At 37.9% G+C, this 24572-nt stretch overlaps 1 protein-coding gene across 3 annotated transcripts in view; it reads right to left on the reverse strand.

The window, feature by feature from the left end:
* ATXN10 (ataxin 10) overlaps window positions 1-24572 on the reverse strand; it is a 351563-nt gene that overhangs the window by 315477 nt on the left and 11514 nt on the right. For all 3 annotated transcript variants that reach the window (XM_069864404.1, XM_069864403.1, XM_069864405.1), the window contains exons 4-5: window positions 5091-5187; window positions 4135-4299 (exon numbers count right to left, since the gene is read on the reverse strand). In XM_069864404.1, coding sequence (XP_069720505.1) covers window positions 4135-4299; window positions 5091-5187 — 262 coding nt within the window. The remainder of the gene's footprint in view (window positions 1-4134; window positions 4300-5090; window positions 5188-24572) is intronic.

The raw sequence follows: 24572 nt of genomic DNA on the forward strand, positions 1-24572 counted from the left end.
CTCTTTGTGGGGGGAGTGCTTTAGTAACGAACCAAGAATTAGGCAAACCAGGAAGATTATATGCAATGATAAAAACGGACAACAACGCAAGAGCAGCAATACACCAGAGACCAAACTTATTCTAAACATATGCTCAAATCAGCAATGACTGTGTCTGTCTTTCATACACCCAGCTGCAGAAAACTGCAATAACTGCAAAAAACATTCAGTATCCAAAATGTTTTATAAATAGAAGGATGTAATGAAAGAACAGCTGCTATCAGCATAAGGTACATGCAAACCTACACAATTTCAAAAGCTGTCCTAAAAAGACAGCATTACTACACGTCAGGGCCAACACTGACCCAAGGACAAAGATTAGCTTTTCACGTATTGTTGTTAAAAAAAAGTTCTTATATCCAAGACAAGAATCTTCAGCGTTTATAAGCCAAAGTATATAAATTAATTCTACCAAAACAAGAAATTCTGCTTACGCTCCAGCTTTTCTGTTCACAGAGAAGTATGTGGTAAGAAGCCGCATCTGGACAGTACCTGCTCTGTCTGATTACAGGAAAGATGCAGCACTTTGCACTAGTAAATGGAGAGCAGTGAAAAGAAACACCAGTTTCCTACAGAAAATAAACACAACACGGCTGGCCAAAGTAGAGCTTTCCCCTTAAATCAGAGAACCGGCACAGAAAACTACTTAAGTAGGCAGGACAGAAGAAAGTCATCACAGGACCTGGCTAGCTTGCTTCCTGCTCCTCAGCAATAGGAAAAAGGACAGAAAGAAGCAAGAAAAAGAACTTGACACAATTGTATCCATCCACTTTTACCTCCGGTAGAAAGATTATTGCTAACACAAGAAACAGGCTGTAACAGTCACCTCCAGACTGTCCTCAAAACAAATTAATTCTGATAGCTTTAAAAAAAAAAATAACAAAACAAAAAGAGAAAACTATTTGGACTGGTAGGATCAGCTATGTGACTTCACATATGTTACATCACAGGTAATACTTGTAAACACTCTTACAATATGTGCTTTACAAATGGAAAAATGATAGAAAAATACTAAGAAGAATCTGAAATACAAGCTGCAGGTACCTTGTGAAAATGCAGTCACTTATTCAGAGGATTAAGTGAATATCCTCTGTAATTAACGCTAAACTAAGAGGAACTTGTTGCCTATGAAATACAGGCTGAGTACTAACTACTGCCAAGATAACAAGAAAAAACTTGATAACTAAAAAAAAACCAAACCCAATATTGCAATGATTATTCTACTTGCAACATGACTACTGACTTTGTAGGCTCTTCCAAACCTTTCACTACACAGAAATACACCATGCAGGACAGGCTCTGGAAGAGGGGATAAAAGAAGCGGGAGGGGAAAGGCTTTGTTTAAATCAGTTTTGCATTAAGAATGGTACATATTAGCAGATTTCCATTGAAAATATAAAAATCAGGGAAAATAAATATCTTACATCAACTTTTTCTTTAATAAATGAAAAAGAATGTGAAGATGTTACTTTCTTACCTCCTCCCCTGCACCAAGTAGACCAAAGACATTACATGTATTCTAAAATATAAATATCAGTTTCTTTCAGGTTGGAAATCACTTGAAAAAAAATCTAATTTAAAGAAAGAAAATTTTGCCATTTAAATTACCCTCAGCCAAGAGATACTGTCTCACAATATGAATAGATGATAGAAAGAGAAAACCAGGGAGTAAACATGTTTTTTGAGGGGGGAGATATAAGAAATGGAATATCAGAAGAACAAATTAAGTGAGGATCAAGAAACAGAGGAAATAGGTACAAGATGAACCACAAAAAGGCTCTAGAGCTACAAAGACACAGATCAATCAGCCGTTTTCTAGCAAGGAATTATCTTTCCAAGTAATACTGCTTGAATACCTCCTTGATACTGCACTGTTGCAATACACTTTTTGGTTCAGATTTTGCACTTGTTAAAGCACTTTTCATGTGTTGAAAACAGATCCAACATTGAGATTTCCATTTACACTTTGGGTCAAGAAACTATATACTACAAACTCATTACTTTTTTCTTTCAGTTTGGAAAAGTGATAATTAGCTCTGAGACTTAACAAGACAATGTTAAAGTACCATGAAAGAAAACCAAACGTATTATGCTGGTGAAAGGGCTGGAGAACAGGCCTTATGAGGAGCGGCTGAGAGAGCTGGGGTTGTTTAGCCTGGAGAAGAGGAGGCTGAGGGGTGACCTCATTGCTCTCTACAACTACCTGAAAGGACGTTGTAGAGAGGAGGGTGCTGGCCTCTTCTCCCAAGTGACAGGGGACAGGACAAGAGCGAATGGCCTCAAGCTCCACCAGGGGAGGTTTAGGCTAGACGTTAGGAAAAAATTCTTTACAGAAAGGGTCATTGGGCGCTGGAACAGGCTGCCCAGGGAGGTGGTTGAGTCACCTTCCCTGGAGGTGTTTAAGGCACGGGTGGACGAGGTGCTGAGGGATATGGTTTAGTGTTTGGTAGGAACGGTTGGACTCGGTGATCCGGTGGGTCTCTTCCAACCTGGTTATTCTGTGATTCTGTGATTCTGTGATTTTCTTGATGCCTGGATGATTGAGGTGCTAAGGGGCATGGTTTAGTGTTTGATAAAAATGGTTTGACTCGATGATCCGGTGGGTCTCTTCCAACCTGGTTATTCTATGATTCTATGATATTCCAATGTTTTTTTTTGTATATTCCCTACACGAGGAACTCAGTTACCTAATAGGAATAAGACAGCAAACATTCTGCAACTGTCTTCTGGCAGGACTAGGATTACTCTTTTCTACCCACCTCTTTTTCTTCATCATGGTCCTATATCTTGTATAGAAGTTTCCCCCCTTCTACTTTCAAGACTACTCTGAAAAGAGACCATTTCCCATCCACATCAAACATCCATAGTGTAGGTAAGACATTTTCATTGTAACATAAACAGAATGCACTCCAGACTAGAAAGATTAGGAAAATGGATACCTCAGCATTTATTTTGATGCTGCATTTATTCTGCAATTACCTTCAAAACATAAATTTAACACCGTGACAACCTCTTCCAGATCACCTGGCTTTAATATCTCAGTCAAAATACATTTCAATGTATCTTCCATACATGAAGAAAATCAAGGATAATCAAGATAATTATCTGAAAAGCAATCTTTCACGTGTTTATATTGACAGATGCCAAAACTAAAGGCTCAGCTTATCACTTGTGAAATAGAAGTCTAGTCATCTGACCCTGAAACATTCAGTTTGCTTTCCGAAAACAATTTATGTATTTTGAAGTCATTTTTTCAGTACAAAAGAAAACCACTAAATGACATTTGCTTTTCATTCAATCATCTTAGCTCTTTTGAAATAACTGGTAAAACCCTGATAATTCTTCCTAAATAAATTCTGAATTTAAACATGACCTTCAAAGGATTATACTAAAAAAAAAAATACAAACTAACCTTTTTCCCCTCCCCTTAGAATGCATCACTTAACAATTACCTGAATGTGTACCCTTGCTCACGCAGCACAGAACATTTCTCAAATGCATGATCGACAACAATATTTACAAGAACAGCCATTAGAAAAAAAAAATAAAAGCTCAATGATGTAAAACCACTGATTAGGTGCTCTTAAAGTATGAAAATGAAACTTGCAAGATTAAAAAAAAATCTTCTTTGTTTTGGTATAAAAATGATTGTACATTGCACTAGACAACAGATCTGTTAAAAAAAAAAAAAGAAAACCACTCCATGTTTTAAGTCATACAATTCTTCCCAGCATGACCCAACAACCAAAGTTTGTAAGACATGTTCTGCATTAACTTTATTTTAAAAATCTCCACAAATCAGCACCCAAGTACAAATGAGTTTGCATTCTAGAACCCCATTTCATTAAAAAAAAAAGACCAAGATTTTAAAATTCCTGTCTATATTCTCAACAAAAATGTAGTCTTATTTTGCCAGCAATAAAAACAGCCAGTGAAAGCACCACAAAAATGATCTCTATAACACATTACTTATTTCTAAATAGAACTTCACTTTCTACTTAGCAGTGTCACAAATTTAGCCATTTTAATACAGAGATTTACACCAGAAAAATGCCTAATTAAGAGGCAGAAAAAATAAAATCTAAGGATACATACGACCACTCAGACTCCAACTGCTCTTTGTAGACTTTCAGGACATGAAGAGCCACAGTTAAGTTCTCAGGATTCAGCAATTCTCTCACTTTCTCTGAATTAAGGCAGGTGAACAGGACCATACAGCAATAGGCAACAATTTTCTCATCACTGTACGTTAGGAACGTCCTTCAAGAGAAAAGTTTTTAAGAGACTAAGTCAATACTGACCCTGGAAAAACAGACTAGCAGCATTCAGCTCATTGAGTTGTACTTTGCTGTCTTTTAGAGAATCATGAGTTTGTCGTTACCTAAAAGGGACAGAAGCCACCTGCAAAGAAAAACATCCAACTCCTAGCTGAGGGTCAAACTTAATGGGCATTTTACAGAATGAATGCTAAATTGGAGCTAACTGGAGATCTAGAAATTAGGTGAAACTATAATAATCATCTGCTTATACCATCACAAGTTCTGTCTACTTCCAGTGTTGGCAAGTGGATGCTGAAACCACGCTCAGAATGACTCTTAAATTGAATGACTATGCCTTTGTTACTAGCTAACTATGAAAAATTTGCCCAGACGCATCAACAATATTGTCATGTGTCTGCACAAAATTTTTTGTGTACTATTTCATTACACTTATGTCACCAAACCTCCAGGCAGATATTTTGGTGAGGTTAGGAGAGTGACAAAAGGATTGGAAGACACAATGATTAAGTCACTTTAGTAGATTCCATCTGATCCACAAATACTAAAAGGTCTGCACAGTAGCAAAGCGAATGAAGAAAAAGCTGTGCTCTTAGAAATGAATATAACTGCTTGAAAATACCTTTGAAAAAACATCCACAGGATATGTCCTGTTCTCACCAAAGTTATTTTTCAAAGCTTCAGAGTGCTAGCAGAGGCACAACTATCATGTAAGAAAGATTTGAGTATAACCACATAAATTACATTAGAAAAAAATCCCGCAGCCATGCTTACAAGAAGAGATCTGGGAAAGCACACTTCCAAATGCTATCCTGGGAATCTCCATTTCCTGCTGCAATGTTTCCAAGAAACTGGAGGCTGCAACGAAGAGCTGGAAAAAAAAACCCAGAAAATATATTAAGAGGAATTCAAAGAAACACTAATCAATTTCATATAAATGACAAACATTAACATTACAGCTATACACTACAGACTCCATCTCAATTAAGCTTTTTTGGGTGCAGTATTTCACTGCTACTGTACATAAATATTTACATTTTCTCTTCTAATGCAAATGATTTTACAAATTAATCTAGAATTATTACCTGAAACAAATAATTTTTTTCCTCAGTTACATGAATATCAAACATTAGTTACTAGTGATTACAACAACCAACTGACTCTGTCAAGGTTTAGGTTAGACTGAAATCAATGAGACTTCAGAGCTACACTTAGCACAAACTGAGGCAGACCCATACTGAACCAGAGGTTATCACATGGCAGTGGCAATTTTACCTCTTCTGAATCTGAGGTGGCTTTTTTCCTTGTATTAAATTCAGACAAATAGGCTCTCTGCCAACACCTGAACTCTACAAGAGCAGCTCTGCCTGCTACTAAGAGAGCTCACTGCACATCCTCCTTAAGCTAGACAGAGACAGTTTGAAAATTTTGTTGCAGCACGTAGACCCAAAGCAAGAGAAAGAATCTGTTCCCTCACTATCCAGCTACATTCTATTTAGCTGGACAAATCATTATTTAATATGGTGATGTGCTCAATACTTTCTGATTTCTATCCTAGAAAAATTAAAGCCCCCAGTAACTCTGTCTCCAATTATAACTCTGAATTTAATATGGCAGATTTCTACTATTACTATAAAAGATTTATTCCAGCCTCCTCTCAATACAGACTTAAACTATGAGAAGACAATATTTCATCGTACAAGATAATATCTTACCTAGATCCTTCCAAAAGATGTAAATTCATGAAAAAAAAAGCACGAATCCTCAGACCTCACAAAACTAAACCACTTTTTTGGTGTCATTGACAGCTCTTAATAGTCTGGTACTTATTAACAGGTTGGCGAAGTTAAAATGAAATGTTAAAACACAGTTTAACAGATATTACAAACGGCAGCCTAATACAGATGGAGGTGGCTTGACATTACCAAGTTCTGAAAACATAAAATTAGGTCTGTTTCAAAGGTGCTGTGCCTGCTGGCAGCCAGATTTCCTACAGAGGTCTGGGCATGCGTCCTTTTGGGAACTGTTGTGGTTTAATCCCAGACAGCAACTAAGCACCACACAGCCACTGGCTCACCTACCCCCACCCAGCCCTGGTGGGATGGGGAGGAAAATGAAAAGAAAATAAAACTATTGGGTTGAGGTAAAGATAGTTTAATAGGATAGCAAAAAGGAGAGATGATAATGATAACAATACACAAAACAAGTGATAAACAATACACTATGACTGATGTCCAGCCCATCCCTGAGCAGCAATGTAGCCCCTGGCCAACTCCTCAGTTTTTATAATGAGTATGATGTGATATGTTATGGAATATCCCTTTGGCCAGCTTGGGGCAGCTGTCCTGGCTCTGCTTACTCTCAGCTTCTTGTCCACCTCCCCGCCAGCAAAGCAAGGCAAGCTGAAAAGTCCTTCATTTAGCATAAATACTACTTAGCAATAACTAAAACCACCACTGTGTTATCAACGCTATTCTCATGCTAAATCCAAAGCATAGCACTATAACAGCTATTAAGAAGAAAATTAACTCTATCCCAGCCAAAACAAGTTCAAGAGCAAAAAGAAATTAAGTCTAAAATGAGGTCACTTGGGCTTAAGGGATAGTAACTTTTTTTTTCCATATATATATTTTTAAGGTCAAAATAAATGTCCTGTCCATACAGTATTTTGAATCATCTCCTCCTTTATGCTTTAGTTCTTAAGACCTCTTACATCTCACTGAACTTGCACTTTTTTATTATTTTCTGCCTGCCATTGTGGTTCCCCTCCTGCTGACTCAGAACTTTTCATAAGGCCAGCAAGCATGGGCACGCTACTTTTCTAAAAGACATTTTAAGGAAATGCTTCCCTGCTAGAAATAACCAACAAGGCAGCAAATGACAGGAACAGGGTATTATTTCTCTTCATGAACTCCTTACCTAATCTACTATGAGAAATAACTTCCAAAGAGACATGGGGTTGGTTGGTTGATTATACTCCAATCACTTCCTGAAATTTGCTCAACCTTTCCCAGCTATCAATTACATTCTGACCATCAGAGACTAAGCTGTAAAAAAAAAATACTACAGACTAGGAAGAAAAAAAAGTTAAAAGATCTTTTGAAAGTTGCCATTCTTAGTGTTACAATTATGAAATGCTATGAAAACATTTGCACTATCATAATAAATATCAAATTCATCCATAATCACACTTTGGAGTCTTAATATTTGTTAAAACAACCAACACTGTCCTTGTTCAATCGTGATGTCCTGGAACAAGCAAAAAGGATCTAGGAAAATTTCACAGGTCTGTGGATGTACCATGGACATACACACACCCTGCCACCAAGTTTTATCTATAAGTACTTGGTTTTAACTAGTAATGGTTAACATTTTTCTTTCAATTACGGGACATAAATCAGGCAAGCAGATAATCTGTGAGACAAAAGCAACTGCATCTGTTCACAACTAAGCAGCAAAAGAGAACATCTTGATAATCCAACATTTCCCCGTAGAAGTAATCTCATGTGATGAATTTCAGCAATTCCAAAGATGTAATTTGACAAACACCTGAGATACATGAGATATGCCAGGAGCACAGATTACACCCAACTGGATCTAGCTCACTCTATGTCCAATTCATGTCCTCTGTTATGGCTACACTGCAACTACTGCACTACTTCTGCAGTGCCACAACTCCTTTTCCCTACAAAAAGAAGTAATTGATATCACAAAAAAATGTAACTCATTTCAGAGTGCGATGTCAGGTCAATAATATATGCCAAATACGCTTCAAGTATGAGACATGCATAGTTATGTTTTGGGTTCTGTGATCATAGATCTACCTTTGATAAGCTGAGTCTTCTGGGAGCTAAAGAGATTCACCTTAGCAAGTGGAACAAGATGGTCTTCACCAACAAGATGAACAGACTCAAACAGTCAGACCCCACCTGGAACACTGCATCCAGCTCTAGAGTCCCCAGTACAAGAAAGTCACGGACCTATTATAGCGGGTCCAGAGGAGGGCCACAAAAAACGGTCAAAGGACTGGAACATCTCTCCTGTGAAGAAAGGTTGAGAACTGAGATTTTTTAGCCTGCAGAAGAGAAGGCTCCAGAGACACCATGTTGCAGACTTTCAGTATACGAAGTGGGCTTATTAAAATGATGGATTCCATTTACCAGGGCCTGTAGTGACAGGACAAGGAATAACAAGTGTGAACTGAACGGGGGTAGGTTTAGATTTGATGCAAGGAAGAGATTTTTTTTTATGATGAGGGTGACAAGACACTGAAACAGGTTGCCCAGAGAAGTTATGAATGCTCCATCATTAGAAGTGTTCAAGGCCAGGTTGGGTGTGGGTTTGGACATCCTGATCCAGTGGAAGATGGCCCTGCCCATGGCAGGGGGTTGGACTAGGTGACCTTTAAAGGTCCCTTCTGAACCAAAGCATTCTGTGATTCTGTGCCACGTCTAGCAGTCACATATGGAAAGCCAATGATGAAGAGGGGCAAACAGCATTAAAAGTCATTATAGTACCTCAGCTAGAGTAGCTTATTACAGCATGTTTTCTGAATCACATCACAGTTATATCTGTGTGATTGTGCTTAAAAAAACCAAACATCACACCCCCTCCAAAACCCCACAGATGCACCTGGTGGTCTTGGATTATAAAAATGTCTCGTATGCAGTGTTTCTCTCTAAAGATGACAAAACGCGGTAGCCTACCAGCAAGCTACCAGGTGACAGTGAATTCTGACATGAGCACTGGAAATTTATACTTTGGTATTTATGCCTTAAAAAAGAAACATCCAAAAAATCCAACTAGAGCTGTTAATTCACATGCAAAGTATGCAATGCAAATGCTACTGTAGAAGAGAAGCAGTGCATTGCCAGCTATGGAAATCTCAGTATTCAAAAGTTCCACATTTCTCATTTTTGTTTTACCTCTAACAGACTTGACTGCTGCAACATATGATTCAACTATAGTTAGAAATCTGTAGAATACAGATACTGCTTTTTTACTTTCCAACATCATTGTCCTTCCAGCAAGAAAATGTATAAGTTGATTAAGACAGACTTCATTGCACAGTATACCAGCTGAAACCATTTTGCCATCCACTCAGTAAGCCATGTTCTTTCTCAAAAGGGGAAGAAAAAAAAAAAAGGAAAAGGAAAAAAAGAAGACAAGACTATTTCTTTTCCCTGAAAACTTAGATATTTATGTAGCTAAAAATAATTGTCAGTCACTCTTTCCAGCTGCATTAGCTAGTATTTGGGAAATATAATTACCAAAAAATATGTCTGTTCCACAGGACTGATTTATATTACATTTTAAGTCCACCCCCTAGCTGCTGGTGTCTATAAGCACTTACTTTAACAAATAATTCAGTAGCTATCCACACAGCTAAATTTTAATTTTAAAAATGTTACACTGTGTGTGGTCAACAAAACTATTTTTAACCTGACGGTTAACCACTGTGAAATCACATATACTAAGATGGAACTTCTGATACACAGAATGACCTTAGAGCTGAAGAGATTTCCATCCCCCCACTTGAGATTTCAACGGTTCCTGTAGAAACAGGGTGTTCTTTAGCAAATGCCAATACTTGGATTACATGTTGCCAGCCTGCAACATGTTATGGAGAATTTTCTAGGTTCTACAAAAATAACCTCTTTATACAATAGGGTAATGTGCGCAAGGGGAAACACTGGCCCATCTCCTAAGGAATTTTGGTACCGAAATGTCTGTCTGCCTGTAAGCTCATCTTTCAGAGTTGCTCAATGCGACCCATGCAAAAGCCGAGTCCATTGATATTACTTTATGGCCCTATATGAGGATGGCTTAAATGCAATCCAGCAGTTCAGTGCCTTCAAGATCACAGCTCCATTTGTTCCTTTCAGTCTCTTATAATCACATGCTAATTGAAGCAAGCTCTAATTGACACTTCTCATTTAACAGATATATTGTAGTAGTATCCAGATAGTGTGAAAGACACACAAAAACCTTTCACAGGCCTGAACCTGCATCATGCTCATCAAAAGCACATAATTTCACAGTGCCATTGGCAGAATAATATTGTGTATTAGATGAAAACCTAAAACACCAAAGTTATTAGAGCAAAGATTTTAAGCGCTGTGGCTTAAAAATACAATACTGTTTCCTTCTGTTCTGCATGGTTAGGTTATGTTTTTAAAAAATGTATAAAAGTTCCAGTGCTGAAGTTAGAAGAGTTAATTGCCAGTAAGCCTCTGTCAACAAGGTTAACTGCAATTTCTCCCTCAGTATCTTTCCAGATTAGATTGCTACATACAACCATTATGTTATTAAGCAATATATTTTGCTGTAGTGTACATTATTTAAATGCTTTTATTCACACTCAATTTTACATCTTCCTTGAAGAATTTGAGTGTTTTTCTGGTGGATAATCAGACATACCTTTCAAATTCCTACTAAGATATATCTTTATTCAAGAAAAGGAGCCCAGGAACTTGCTCACCACTCACTTTGAAAACCCTTCACCTCAGCTGCAGAGTCTTACAACAATCATAAGAAAACATTTCCGTTCTTTTTATGTGGGGCAGACAGTGCAGAAAGAGTTACCAGTACAATCCTTTGCCATTGCTGGAGTTACATAGTGATATTTAAAAAAAAAAAAAAATCCAATCAAAGTGTGTGTCAAGCTGTACAATATCACTTGTCAAACTGAAACTGTAAGGCTAGCAAAGTTGCATTTCTCTCTTTAATGTTTTGGTAACTATCAACTATGCATGAAAGATACAGCTGGTGTTTTCCCTCTACACTGGACATGCACAAAGTTTTACAACTACTTAGAGCAAATCACAGCCTCCCACAGTCTGCACGCCTTTTAAGTTGCCTGCAAACTTGGCAAATCTAAAGTAAGGACTGCAAGCCATTACACAGACCACCTTTGGTTGTTTGTAAACAATGGCAGAATATTTTGTGATATATCGCCATCCCTGGAAAAATAAAATCTTCAACTCAGCATAAGGTGTAGACCTCTATTACTATAAAATGTTAGTTTCCACCACTATCATCCGGTCATTGACTTGTTTCCTTGTGGCTGTAAGTTAAAGCAACTTCCAGTCATAAAAAAAGAGTTATTTGCCTCTTCACCACCATGAATCATACCACAAATACTGATGAAAATGTATTTTTCTTGGAAAACAGTCTGTCTAGACTACTCAATTGAATGTACAATACATATATGGGCTCTGTCATTTAAACTTATTAAAATAGTGCTTAGCATTTTATTTCTGTAAATAAAATGAACGTCTAGCTACCAACTATATTTCCTCCTTGATAATACTGCACTTGCTGAAGTGGTGACTAGTAACTTGTTTTTACCATCTGTGGAATACCAAGAATGTTATGTTTAATAAGTTTCTGTTCCCACTCCTCATCTCCTCCACCTCCAAAAGAAAGTAAAACTCTTAATTTTTTTTTCATTCCCTTCAGAAATGCCAACTCTAATATTAACAGAACATCATGTGGCGTGACTGGACAACCATTCTATCCTTGGAAGACACATATCTAGGCAAAATATCAACCCTTTGTTCTTACTAGAAAGGAGAATTTGACTCAAAGGCAAGAAAAATCCCCCCCATGCTATTTATAATATGGAGTTACAAGTGAATTAGGAGGGAACAAGAAGAAATCATCAGAACATTCATCAAGTTAGTGTCTGATGTAAATTAAGTTCTAAAAGATCTCATAATGGTAGAGTCAAAAGAAAATTATTTCTACATTTTGCTAGGAAAAGAGTCAGTTTGACAGCCCACTGCCTGACACGAGATCAGTTTTATAGTGATTCCGATTCATACAGCATTATCAAGTGTAGCCTATCAAGTATGGTAATAGAACCATTCTCTTTATCTTCTGGTATTTTAATTGCATGGTTTAATTTTTTGAAAGCAAACATTATAAGTGTGTTCATTTCTTTAATAAATTATCTATTAAAGTCTAAAGGCATAATAAATGGGACTTCTGTTATACCCCCACAAGCAGCAAAAACACATGCCCGAGATTACTCTCCTATGTGAAGTAAAACATGTGTAAGTGCTTGCAGACTTGGGAACTGCATTTATAAGTTTCCTGCATGTGTTAGGATGTAAAATCTTTTCTTGACTCAACCTAAAATTTGAGCCTAAATCTAACAGACAATGTCTCTTTAAAGACCCTGCTCTAGCAAAATCAGCAAGTTTGAAGTACTGGGGAGTCTCAACGTGGACTTAAACCATGCCAGGAAACCAAGAAAAATAACAAAAAGGACTGGCCACCCACTATGTGTTATTCGTGGTATCTAGCCATATGACAGACTACTACATGATACCTCGTACAGGTCTAAAAAAATGCCCCAACTCCTAAAAAAGAGAAAACTATTAACATGTAAAATACTAACCAAGATTATGACCAAATTTCTCCAATTACTTTTGATGGCATACTGTGGATGTTGTTTCATTTAAGCCAAAATTTCCACTGAAGTGCTTATATTTTTCCAAGAAGAGCTAAATGATCTTTTTCTGTAAGTCTGTAGAAAGGATATCAGCCTTTCTTTTTTCCCTTGGACCGTTTATATTCTGTATCTGGCTAATAACAGATCATGGGTTTTTTTGCAATAGACAGCGATCAACAAATAAACTTACATTTAGTATTTTTACTTGCATATACAAATTAATATAAAGCAACAGTTTTAACATCCATCTTCTTGGGCACTAACATTTTTTTTTATTTATTTTTTTATATACCTACAAAGGTAGGTTGCCTCTTCTCGTTGTTTATAACAGTCCCCTCCATATCACGTGATACATGTCCAGAAGATGGAAGAAAGGGAAACACCTTGATGCCTCCTGGTTCAAATCTTGTAACTTTTCCCTTCTACACTGGCAATATTCCCTAAAATTGTCATTGAAGTGCAAAGGACAGGCACTCTTCCAGCCCAAACCTGCTAGCAAAATCGAAACTGCAGAACGGAAAAAGAAGTCTTGTAGCTTGTGTCCAGAAAGCCACAGTTACACATAGCTCCCTCCTTTTCCATTAGAATAATGTTCATTTAACTGAAGAGTCTGGAAATTGTGTCATGGCAATGATAACCAAAAGGTTGGAAGAACGCCATAGTGAACTTTTACATAAATATAACTGCTTCAACTTTGATCCAAACAGGTGACAGTTTACCTGAAGACAAGCCAATGCCCCACATTCTCTTTCCTGGATTTTCCTCCAGTTCCTTTCCATTCCTTCCAATTTCACTTCCTGCAGGAAAAACTCTTGGGTCTCCACGGCAGACTCTTGGGTCTCCATGGCAGACTCTTGGGTCTCCATGGCAGACTCTTGGGTCTCCATGGCAGACTCTTAAATAGAGGCATTTTCGTACACATGAAAAGAGCTAATGCTTCTAGTCCGTACATTAAATTTCAAATACTTTCTGCATTAAAAGGTTTGTTTGCCACATTCTTGCCACTTTGGTCTTACAAACCTGATGCCCTTGCTGGGGAAAACAAAACCAGCCCAGATGTGGTCATATCCTAGAAGAACATAGTGTAATCTTTACATTTACCCTTTATCTCTCGTCCTCCATCACAGCCATAAGACAGGGAATATGCACGTGACCTGCACTAGGCCCATCGTTGCCAATAACCACAGGATCTATTACAGACAATAAACAACTGGCAAACTTGATTGATACCTGCCCTGTTCTGGCCAAAGCCTCGCAGCAGGTTTTCAGACAAAGACTGGTTCCTCTTCCTGCCTTTGATGTAGAGAGAAGCCAGAAACAGCCACCCAAGCAGCTGCTGCAAGGTAAGATGATCAGAATTACTATGGTCCTACTCACACCAAAGCTGCCTGTTGCAGCTGCCAATTCAGCACACAATGTCAGAGCAAAGTAAAAACACCACAGCCTTTACATCAAAAGAAAGAGGCAGGCAACAATTCTTCCATACATAATAGAGAATTTGTTTTTCCCCTACACCTTTACAGTGAACTTAAGGCAACCAGCTAAATCTACAGATATTTCTGCAAGTTTTGATTCAGATATATTTACGTAGATTACAAACCTGCTTCATATGACTCTTGTTGACATTATTTGCTGGTAGAGTAGGAGACAGTAAAGAGCAAGGAAGGAAGGAAGGAAAGGGCTTACAGAACACTGTATTTAAAGGTCCACAGAAATACAGGCATTACTGTTCATTTCAAGCCTCAACCAAAGTAACCAGAAACCATTCTAATTACCAGAAACCATTCTAATTAAATTGACATCAGCAAACTCCCATTTCCTTTGTGCTTCAAGTGGATATCAGTCCACATTATAAAACCACTATGCATGTGTCATAAATCAGCAACATCTTGGCAGGCTGTACTAGAAAGACTCTAAATTGCAGGAGCAAGAAAAAAACCCAAACCCGGCTATACATGCTGCCTAAAAGCAGTATCAGAAACTAGACAAGGGAACTCTGCAAGGCAGCACATGGATCTACTAACTGCTACAATTTAAAGGATATTAGCTCAGGTTAGTCTCTTCCTAGAAGAGACAGAACGATTTACATTACTCTGAGACAGTCACAGCCTCTGTCTCCCAGTACAGCAATCAAAAAAAATTTCATGAGTATTATGGAAAGGACAGTTTGATCAACAGTGCAACAAACACCAAAATGTTGGAAAGCATCACCTTTTCTTTCACTATTCCAAAGTCTGCTTCCAATGCCATCCGTATCAATAGTATCAGACAGGCAAACCTCACTAGGCAGGGTCCAGCCTATAGTTCAAACTGTACCTCAACAAGCCGCTGCAGTAATACATTTTTATAGTCACAGTTGATGGTAAATAAGTTAATTCAGCTTAGCACAGCTTAAAGAAGTCAGTCACTGCAGAAGCAATGGGACTCAAGTAGAGAATGAAGCCCAAGGTAGGAGGAAAAAACCCAAACTACCAAGAAGCACTGAATTCAAACTTGGTAGCGTGTCTTGACCAGAGATAGGAAAGGTTTTTAAACAGCAGGGGAGTGTAAAAATCTTCCACAGGACTAACGAGGTAAACAGAAAAAGCTGGAGCTTACTGTATTTGGACACAGGAACCTACATTGCCTGAGCTATAAAGAGTCTAGTAACAATGACGCAGACCCTTCTTAAGCTTTTATCCCGAAGTTGGAAGCCACACTACTATTCCCCTCTCCCCTTTCCCTTCCCATTAACATAAGAACACGTTGCATTTATATAGCATCCCTGGTCCTAAAGCTGCCCTTCTTCAATTGATCTGAACTTGCTCTCCTCAAACCTCATTCCATTCTGGGTATTATGACATGAGAAAAAGAAATTAAGGCACGTGTAAAGTTTCCATATTAATAACAGAAGTTACAGCCAAGCCATAAGCATGAACACATCGTGTTGGGCTGAAAACAACAGTTAACACCAGCTTTTACTCAAAAAAACAGCTACTGCTGTATTACATAAATATAGTTTACTGTACTAGCCATGCAGGGCACAGTTAGGAAAAACCCACCCCTTCAGGAGAATGGGAGCAGTGCAAAGCTAGCTGTGCCTGTACGCACTGCACAAGACTCAAAGTGTGGGAGTCTCAGTACCTGGGCCAAGAGTTAACCACTGTAGACAGGGGCAATACTACACTGTTCGTGAACTCGGGGCAATTCACAGGTTTGACGTGCCTTAGTCCAGGTTTAACTCTTCTCCTTCTGTGGACAGCTGAAAGGTGTAAAAGCTGACTCCCTATTTTGCAGTTTCTGAAAAAAGGTCAGAGAACAAAGACCTGGAATAAACCCCACCCAAATCAGAGTCTTTCCATGGCCTGCAATGGATTCTGGACCAAACTATGAGGACTGAGAGAACATTCTTATCAAGAGACTGGTTGACGTATTTAAAAAGGGTGAAGCTTGCAGGGCCGTAATCCTTGCCATAGGCGTTATGAAAACAGTTCATTAAAAAGTTGTGGGAATATTCACCAAATGCAGCACAGACAGAGCATTTGTAAAGGTAAAACCACAGTACAGGGCAGTACTTAAGTATTATACCTGGTAACTTCACATCACCCAGGAGCAAGAACACTTAATTCCTGTCTATGCCATTACCTAGCAAAAGGGCAACTGTCTATTGTTAGAAAACCTAGTACTTGCTTCATAGATGTTTCTGGGAAATGCTCACAGTCACCTTTCAAGAACACTCAGACTCACTTTTAAATAAAAAAAAAAAAACAAACCCAAAAAACCAACTAAGAAATTAAACACAAACAAACAAAAAAACCCCAAACAACCCCAAGTGGTACTAAGAGAACACATCAATTACTTAAAACTTTCCTGTTTGGTAAAGTAGTAAAATGCTCTGACCTATAATAAGGAGAGCATAGCAGAACTCAAAAAAAATGACAGGATTTTCTTAAGCTATGGAAACATGAAACCAAAATCCCAATACAAGTGCAAATAGTAGTTTACTTCTACCAGATAGTATATCAACTGATTGTTAGGGCATACACTCTGCAAATGCTACAAAGACCATGAAAATCCCAATATTATTTTTACAGATTGGAAAAACACAAAGGCCAAAAACAACACCAATAACTCAAATAAAAAACTCATGCTTATGTTTACATAAAAGTTTGATGAGTATAATATATTCGTCACCCTCCCACAATTATTCCCTGAAAATACTATAAATATTATTTTGACAATGTAATTATAGTTTTTACTTTAACAGTGGCAGCAAAGTACTGGCACCAATCCTTCATACCAAAAGCCTAGACAGACAAAGCAAAGATCACATATGGAAACCGGCAGCTCTTAAGATCAAGGTGGTCCTTTTTTTATATGACTAAAAAAGGTCTGTTTAAATTAGCGTCTGGATTATTTAAGCTGTAAAACATAAGTAGGTTAATTATGCTAACAGTAAGAAAAAGAAAACCTCAAATAAAAAAAAAAAAATGAAAGGGAAGATTTTTAAATTTTCCCTTCTTCCAAGCAATAGAGACATGCTTCTTTCAGGCAGCTTTTTGGGAATTAACCCCATGGACCGTGCATCCATTCACGAGTCACTCTCTCACAATTCTTCTCCCTTGAAAGAAATGCTAATATGAATATGAACTGAAACTGACAAATGTCAGCTATTAACAGTTCATGATGTTTTGACTCTGTATGATAAGTAAAATGCTTTACGCTTTATAACCTATTACTCTCTCTCTCATTCCACATACATCAGCATGTAACGTACAATTCGCAAAACAAATCTGCAGTGTGATAATTTACAGTATCAGCTCACAGAAAACCACAAAACCAAACCAACAACAACTAAAAGCAAAACAAAATCAAATCCCAACAAAACAAGTTTGCCTCCTCCTCCGGTGATAAATATAGAGGACACTGATGTGGGAAGAGAGGAAGGATTAACTTTCCTTCCTTAGTTCTCTTAGTTTAAATGTAAGCCGTTGTGTTTGAGAGTCTCCAGCATACAATTTAGAAGTTTCGTCTTCTCCAACTGAAGTCACATTATAACCAAATCCAAATAACCAAGCCTGTGGGCAGACACTTCTTCAGATAACAAAAAAGACCCCCGTTTATAGGCAGTAAAACTTAGCAATGGTTTCCCAAATACATTGGATGCACTCTGGATATTCGCTCTGCAATGATGTCTGACTAGTAAAAATCTACTGTTCCATCACACTTTCCAGGCATATTTTAAGATATTTATTTTTCACACATAAACAATGTGCAACAATTTAGAAATAAAACTGTTCAGTCACATGATTAAAGAACAACAAAAAGCAGTGAAATTAGAACACAAATTTTTAGAAGAATAGAAGAGAAATACAGAAGATACTGAACAGGAATTTAAAAAGAAGCACAAAAGGCAAGATACAGGCCCCTTTGGTCAATATTGGCATCCATTAAAGAAAAATTAAGTTCCATAGTTGACCACTCTGTTTTCCTTTCCTGTTAATTTAAAATACACTGCTGAGCAGTCATTCCAAATGCTAAGGTACAGAACAAAAGAAAATATCAAAAATAGGCCACGTACAGTAAGATCCCTATGCCAGTATGTAAGCCCCAAATGCCACAATTTTCTAGCTAATTGGTTCTGGAAAGGTACCACTTGGACGTATTCTGAAAAGGTATAAGTATTTACTTATAGCTCATTTTCGTATTGCCAAGATATATTCTTTCCAATAGGACCTAAAGTAACAGTGCTGCTCTTGCCATTGCTTTCTAGTGGAAGAAAATAAATAGATAAATAAATATTGACAAGAATCAAGAAATGGTTAAGACACATAGCTGCCTATTTTTAAAAAAATAATGGAAAGTCAAATCAGTGTTTAGCAGGTTTGAGAACATGACTTTTCTCTGCTTTTCCATTCCCTTAAAAGTAGCAAGTTTCAGTTTTGCAGTGCAATTCCAATTTGCAAACGGTTGAGTGCAGAACTAGGAACAGGTTGAACAAAATATCTTGTGTTTTGTTCCACTGAGTGAGGACAGAACTGAAAAGTTTGTCTCCTAGCCTCTCCTGAAGAAGTAGAAATCACTTGAATGACTTAACTGGTATTCATTCATTTTTGTTTTCAGGAATACTTTTGGAAACATAACTCAAAGCTCCATGCTTTATCTAGATTCTTCAGGAAAACAAAACTATTTGATTAAACATCTTTTCTGTAAACCCTTGAAAAATTACTTTGAATTAACAACTTTTTAGAAGGGACAAGCTACCCAATGCAGCTCTGGGTAATTTCTTATCTCCTCTTCCCCAATTCTTTTCATTATGAGAGATCCCTGAAATGATTTTCTAGTACTACATGAACACCTGCAGCTTATGATTCAGTGGCTTTTTAGCACAGCGTGCCTTCACCTTAACGAGTTTACAAAGAAATCAAGTATCCTCTTTCTTTGATCAGTCGTGTGATGCCCTCCTCCCACAGACTTCAAGAGAAAGTATCGTGTTATTCCATCAAAGATGAAATGCTTCCATCCCATCTGGCTTTTGCAAGAAATAATATCTCTGGAAGCTATATATAACCTAGGTTCCTTACCTCTTATTTTTAAATCACACACCTTTATGCCTTTTTTTTTTTAATCTCTCTGAACGATCGATGCGATGTTGTTTTCAATTTACCGAGTCCTGAACTCCAAGGTTACTTATTGCATTTTTTCTACAGAGAACTTCTCTTGCACAGCGACAGATGAAAAAATACTTAGCAACACACTTTCCTCCTAGGCCATGATCAACTCATAAGGCAGCAATAGGTCAAGAGCAACTGTTTTGTCATAATCAAAAGAAAATACATGATGATCAGGTCCAGATCAGTTTGAATACTTCAAGATAACTGTCTAAAGCTGTAGTTATTAATGCTGCTCCTGGTAGGCAGAGGAAATTTAAAACAAAAAAAGGCACTGAGGAAGTTTCAGATTCACTGTGGTCATCTTTACCTGAACAGCATCACAGACTTTCTTCTGCTCAAAGGAAGAAACATTTCTTTATAGCTCCCTTGTAAGCACATGGCATTTGGAGTATTTTAAAAATGTTTAAAACAAGATATTCCATATTTTTCCCACATATCCTCCCTCAAGAAGGGAGGTGTAAACAGGTGTTAGACATATGATATTCATGTTGCTTAACAGCCTACAAGAAAAAGTTCAAGTTACTATAATAAAGACCATATCTAAAGATGGTTCAAAGATTCACGCTTAACACTATAATGTAAAGTTTCTGGACATTAATAGCACGGAATGAACAACCTAAACCTTTGTTCTTGCCTTGCAGCTACTGTACCTGGATGCTGATTTTGAGTGAGATCTCCAGGAGTACCCATGCCATTAACATCTGATGATAATACTCTGCCATTGATGCATGCTAATGCAGGTTACCCTGGTTGGTTAAAATCCCTAAAAACTTATGAGACATAGCATCAGTACAGCATAACAATAAGAATATTCATGCTACCTTGTTGAAAGCTAGTTCAAGTATCACCAGCAGCCTTGAACTGAGGAATGCTGGCACAATGCTCAGAACACTCCTCTCACGCAGACAAAACAGCACAGTATTGCTCTACAGCTGATGCAGTGCAGTTACACTCAGTTCTGCTCAGAGAGGACAATCAACTCATTCAGAGAACTTGCACAACAAATTGTCCCACACAGGGCAGCTATCAGGCATTCAATGCTTTTTCATCCCAGAGGAGAGAAAAGTATTTTGGCAGATAAATAATTTTTAAGCAATTACGTTGGAATTCAAAGCACATTCTTCAGCACCTGCAATATTCTGAAGCGGTGAAAGGTTTGAGAAGATCTATTTACAAACAAAAAGATCAAAGCTTCTTCTGTCCAGGGTAGAGTGGGGGTAGAAATCAAGAAAAGGATCAAACGGTGCACAGTCTAATGAACATAGGCTTACTTTAAAACAGGCGTACCCTCACTGCAATTTGTTAAGGAGAAACAAAGCTATCTGGTTTTTTTTTTCCCAGATTTCAGAGATGAATCCTAAGTCCAGATCTCACAATCTGGAATCTAAACATGCATCATCTTGACAAACCTCAACATACCTTCCCAAAGGTCTGCTCGATTCTGCTGGAAAGCTTAAGATTTGCCATAGGAAAAAGGAAAATATAAAACCATCCCCACAACCAAACCAAGACACGTGCTATGAAGTGAAGGAGATTTTCTACTTGGGCTTCCGACAAGGATATTTTCCTATATCGGCTTTAATCCCTAACATACTGAACTACTTCCTAGCTCTTAAGAGATCTGGGTCTGCTTTAAGTTCAGTTATAGTTCATCTGGCAACTTAATAAGCCTGCTCCTCTGGCAAGCATTCTTTGTCTTTGTACCCACAGCAGAAAAAAAAAAAGTTTACTATGATGAGGCTTTTAGGTTTTCAAATTAAAAAAATAGCTAAAAGAAGAGGGATCTGGAGAGGGTACTCTACAAAATCCATTAAATCTATATTCTTCAGAGACTTAATTTTTTCCCTAAGACTCGAAGTAAAAATTTGAGTATCTTACTAGTGATTTCCTGGAAGACTGTGGTCTCAAATCAGTTAACAAAGAAATAATGGTCCTTCTTGCATGCAGAATTTTTGTGCAAGTAGGTACAGTTCCTGCACCTTCAACCCCTATTCAAATAAATTCTGAACTGCAGAGAGCAGCACAACATTTGTCATCTTCTGTGTCTTCCCATCAGGAATATCCAACTTCCATAATCTAAATGTTTAAGTACTTCCTCACACAATCACCCACTTCCTAGACTTTCAGCACGTACAGTTTTAAGAACACCGAGGCAAAGCCCAGAAACTCTTCAAGAAGTACAGCACTTGAATTTTTCTCTACTTGACTGGGAAGTTTAATCTCTTGCAGAATGAAAGAGGGAGGACTGTTGGAGTAGTAAGAAAAGAAAGCACCTTTACAAGTATGTGTGACTTACGTGACCCAGATCATTCTTGATGCTACCCAGAATGGCTACAAATTGTTAAACACTAGTTAGGCATCATTGCCATCAACCTCCTGCACTCATCTGTCTGTTGGTTTTCTATGTGAAACTCCTTAGAGTAGGATCCCTTCTCCAAGTACTATGAAATATAAATTGCTCAAGAAAAATTACTACTATGTATTATAAGCAATTACAGGAAGAGAAACTAGGCTAGGGAATGCAAGTAAAACTAACCTGGAAAGTAAGAAGGGAGGAAAAGTAGGGACAAACAGCTATCTGTATCAACGCCATACAGGAAAGGCCTAAAAATGTTTATGTATTAAAAGGAAAGATTACTATTACAGGGATAGATGGCTTGCAGGAGGGGTTGGACAATCTTTATATGCCATATGTATGAACTAGTTACCTTTAAACCTATCTGAAGCCTTAAAGAGCTAATCCAGGACAGGCATGAGAACTTTCCTTTAGGTTTTCTGGCCCACTGCCTTAGTAGCATATCACATATTCAAAACAACAGCTTTTTCCACAGCGAGCTGGGACAAGTACATTACAAGCATACAGGAATTTATCTAACTTTTTATAGCATTAATAAAAGAGATACACTGGAAATTTGTAGTAGAGCTGTTTCAATGAGATAAACTATTAAAAAAGTACTGCTCCTAGCAGAGATGATGCAAAGAAATCTGGATTTAATTGAATGAGTTTCAGCAACATTTTTTAATCACACCACTTCGCACAGCATCTCCTTTTTTGCTGCTTTGATCACTAATATAATGCTAGAAGACACAGTTCATCCACTCCTTTATAATCACCACACTGGTCACAGCAGTGGCCAAAGAACATATACTTTATTTTACTTCTGGTTTTATCCGTTACAAATTGTACTGCACTGAACTTTCCTACAGAAATTAACATACCATTCAGACACTTACCAGTTTTAACAGTTATGAATAGGTAAAAGAGAGGAAACATACCACAGATCAGGTTAAAATAAGTCTGCATAAAGAATTTTCAATCTCTCTTCTTCATATACATAATAATGTTGGAACTCCAAGTTTATTTAGCCTAATTTGGTCTGGAAATTTTTGACAGGGTTATGAACTGAAACATTAGCGTTGTTCACTGTGCAATACAGCACTACCTCTTTATCCTTGTATTCCATTGCTATGGAAGCAACATGAAGGTATTTTAAATACCTTAATAATATAAACAGGCACCAAGAGGGATCATCAAATCCTAGCAGTCATTAAAAGGATGAAACAGGACACACATCCAAATTAACAACTTGAAATATTCCACTTAACACCTAATTATCTGCTAGAAGGAAATACACACGCCACTCTAGCCTTGTGACCCAATTTCTGATATGAATAACAAGAGGAGAAACATAAAGCAGAAATATAGTTTATAAGCACCGTAACTAATTTCTACCCAAGACCAATTTTCCTCACTTTTGAAAATACGAGTAAATGATCTACAGTTGAATATAACACTTAACTTCTGAGGTGCACGCTTTAGAAGGAGGTGGTGCTCTAGGCACTAGCTTAATTCTTACTTAGGACAAAGTCTATCGTATCAGTCAGCAACAGATCAGCAACACTGGCTTGTCTACTGTTTTTTTGTTTTACTAACGTAAATTGAATACCGCAGCAATACTCATCACAGGCATTTCCTGATGAGATCAATACTACATACAATATCAAACAAACCATCTGTCCTGGGTCAATACATCAGATTTTAGTTATAACTCAAAGTCATTTGTTGAACAGCAAGGTAGAGTAACAGTTACAAAACACTTTTTATTGAAATACTGTTAAAAACTTTCTGGTCAATGCTCCCCTTCATTTTCAATGTTGATAAAATGTTTTTCCTCTAACTAGGAAAAGGAGTCTGAAACACTTAACCAAATTATTGGGTTCCACCTCCCCCTTTCTTTATTAAATAACATTTACTGCTGCTTCTTCAGATCCCAGGAGCAGAACAGCACACATACACGCGATAACCCATCAAGACAGGGTCAGCAGCCCCTCAGGGGAAACTTCAGGCCACGCACGTAACCAGCAAGGGGTACATCCTGCTCGCTGTCCCACAGATGTTGAGAGGCCCAGCTGAAAGTTGGTATTCTCACACAGCAATTCCTGATGCCTTGAATAAGCTGAAGGTGGGAAGCCCACCTTCTCCAAGCCAGCCTTTCAAGTCTAGTGCTATCAAGGACCCTAACAGGGACAATGTCAGGCTGGACAAAACCAGCATTTTCATTCCCATTGCTTTGCCTTTTCTCTTACTGGTCTATGAAGGGGTTCACAACTGTAGGGCAGGATAATTCTTGCTCTCCACACCTTTACCTACTCCTGTCTGTTCAACCCTGTGCCACAGCTTGGAAGTCACTCCTGTGTGCCATCAGTTCCTCCTCTTTATGGCCATGGAGCAAGCCCTTTTTGGTTTTTGCCACACACAGGGCTTAGTTCTGGTCTTCCCACACTGAAGGTCTGTGGATGGTCGCTGATCCTTCCCTAGGAGAAAGATTGCAGCTACACGTAAAGGAGCAAAACTGGCTTAAGCATAATACCATCTCATGCCTGAAAGGTTTCATTTTGAGCCAAATACAGCAGTAAAAGGAAAAACGGTATCCTGGACTTGTTTCCCCAGCTTCATAAAGGTATTTGAGGGTAAGTTACTGTATGACAGTAGTTTCACTTGCTTTCACAAAATTACAGAAAACCAGCAACAGGAACCCAGTAAAAACCTCATCCAAGTAAAGGGAGTGAAAAGAAAGAAAAGTAGCAAGAGAAACCAAATGTTTCCTACTCTCTGCAACCACAGATGCTCAAGACTAGGGTCCC

Source organism: Phaenicophaeus curvirostris, chromosome 1, assembly GCF_032191515.1.
Source record: "Phaenicophaeus curvirostris isolate KB17595 chromosome 1, BPBGC_Pcur_1.0, whole genome shotgun sequence".
Lineage (NCBI taxonomy): Eukaryota > Metazoa > Chordata > Aves > Cuculiformes > Cuculidae > Phaenicophaeus > Phaenicophaeus curvirostris.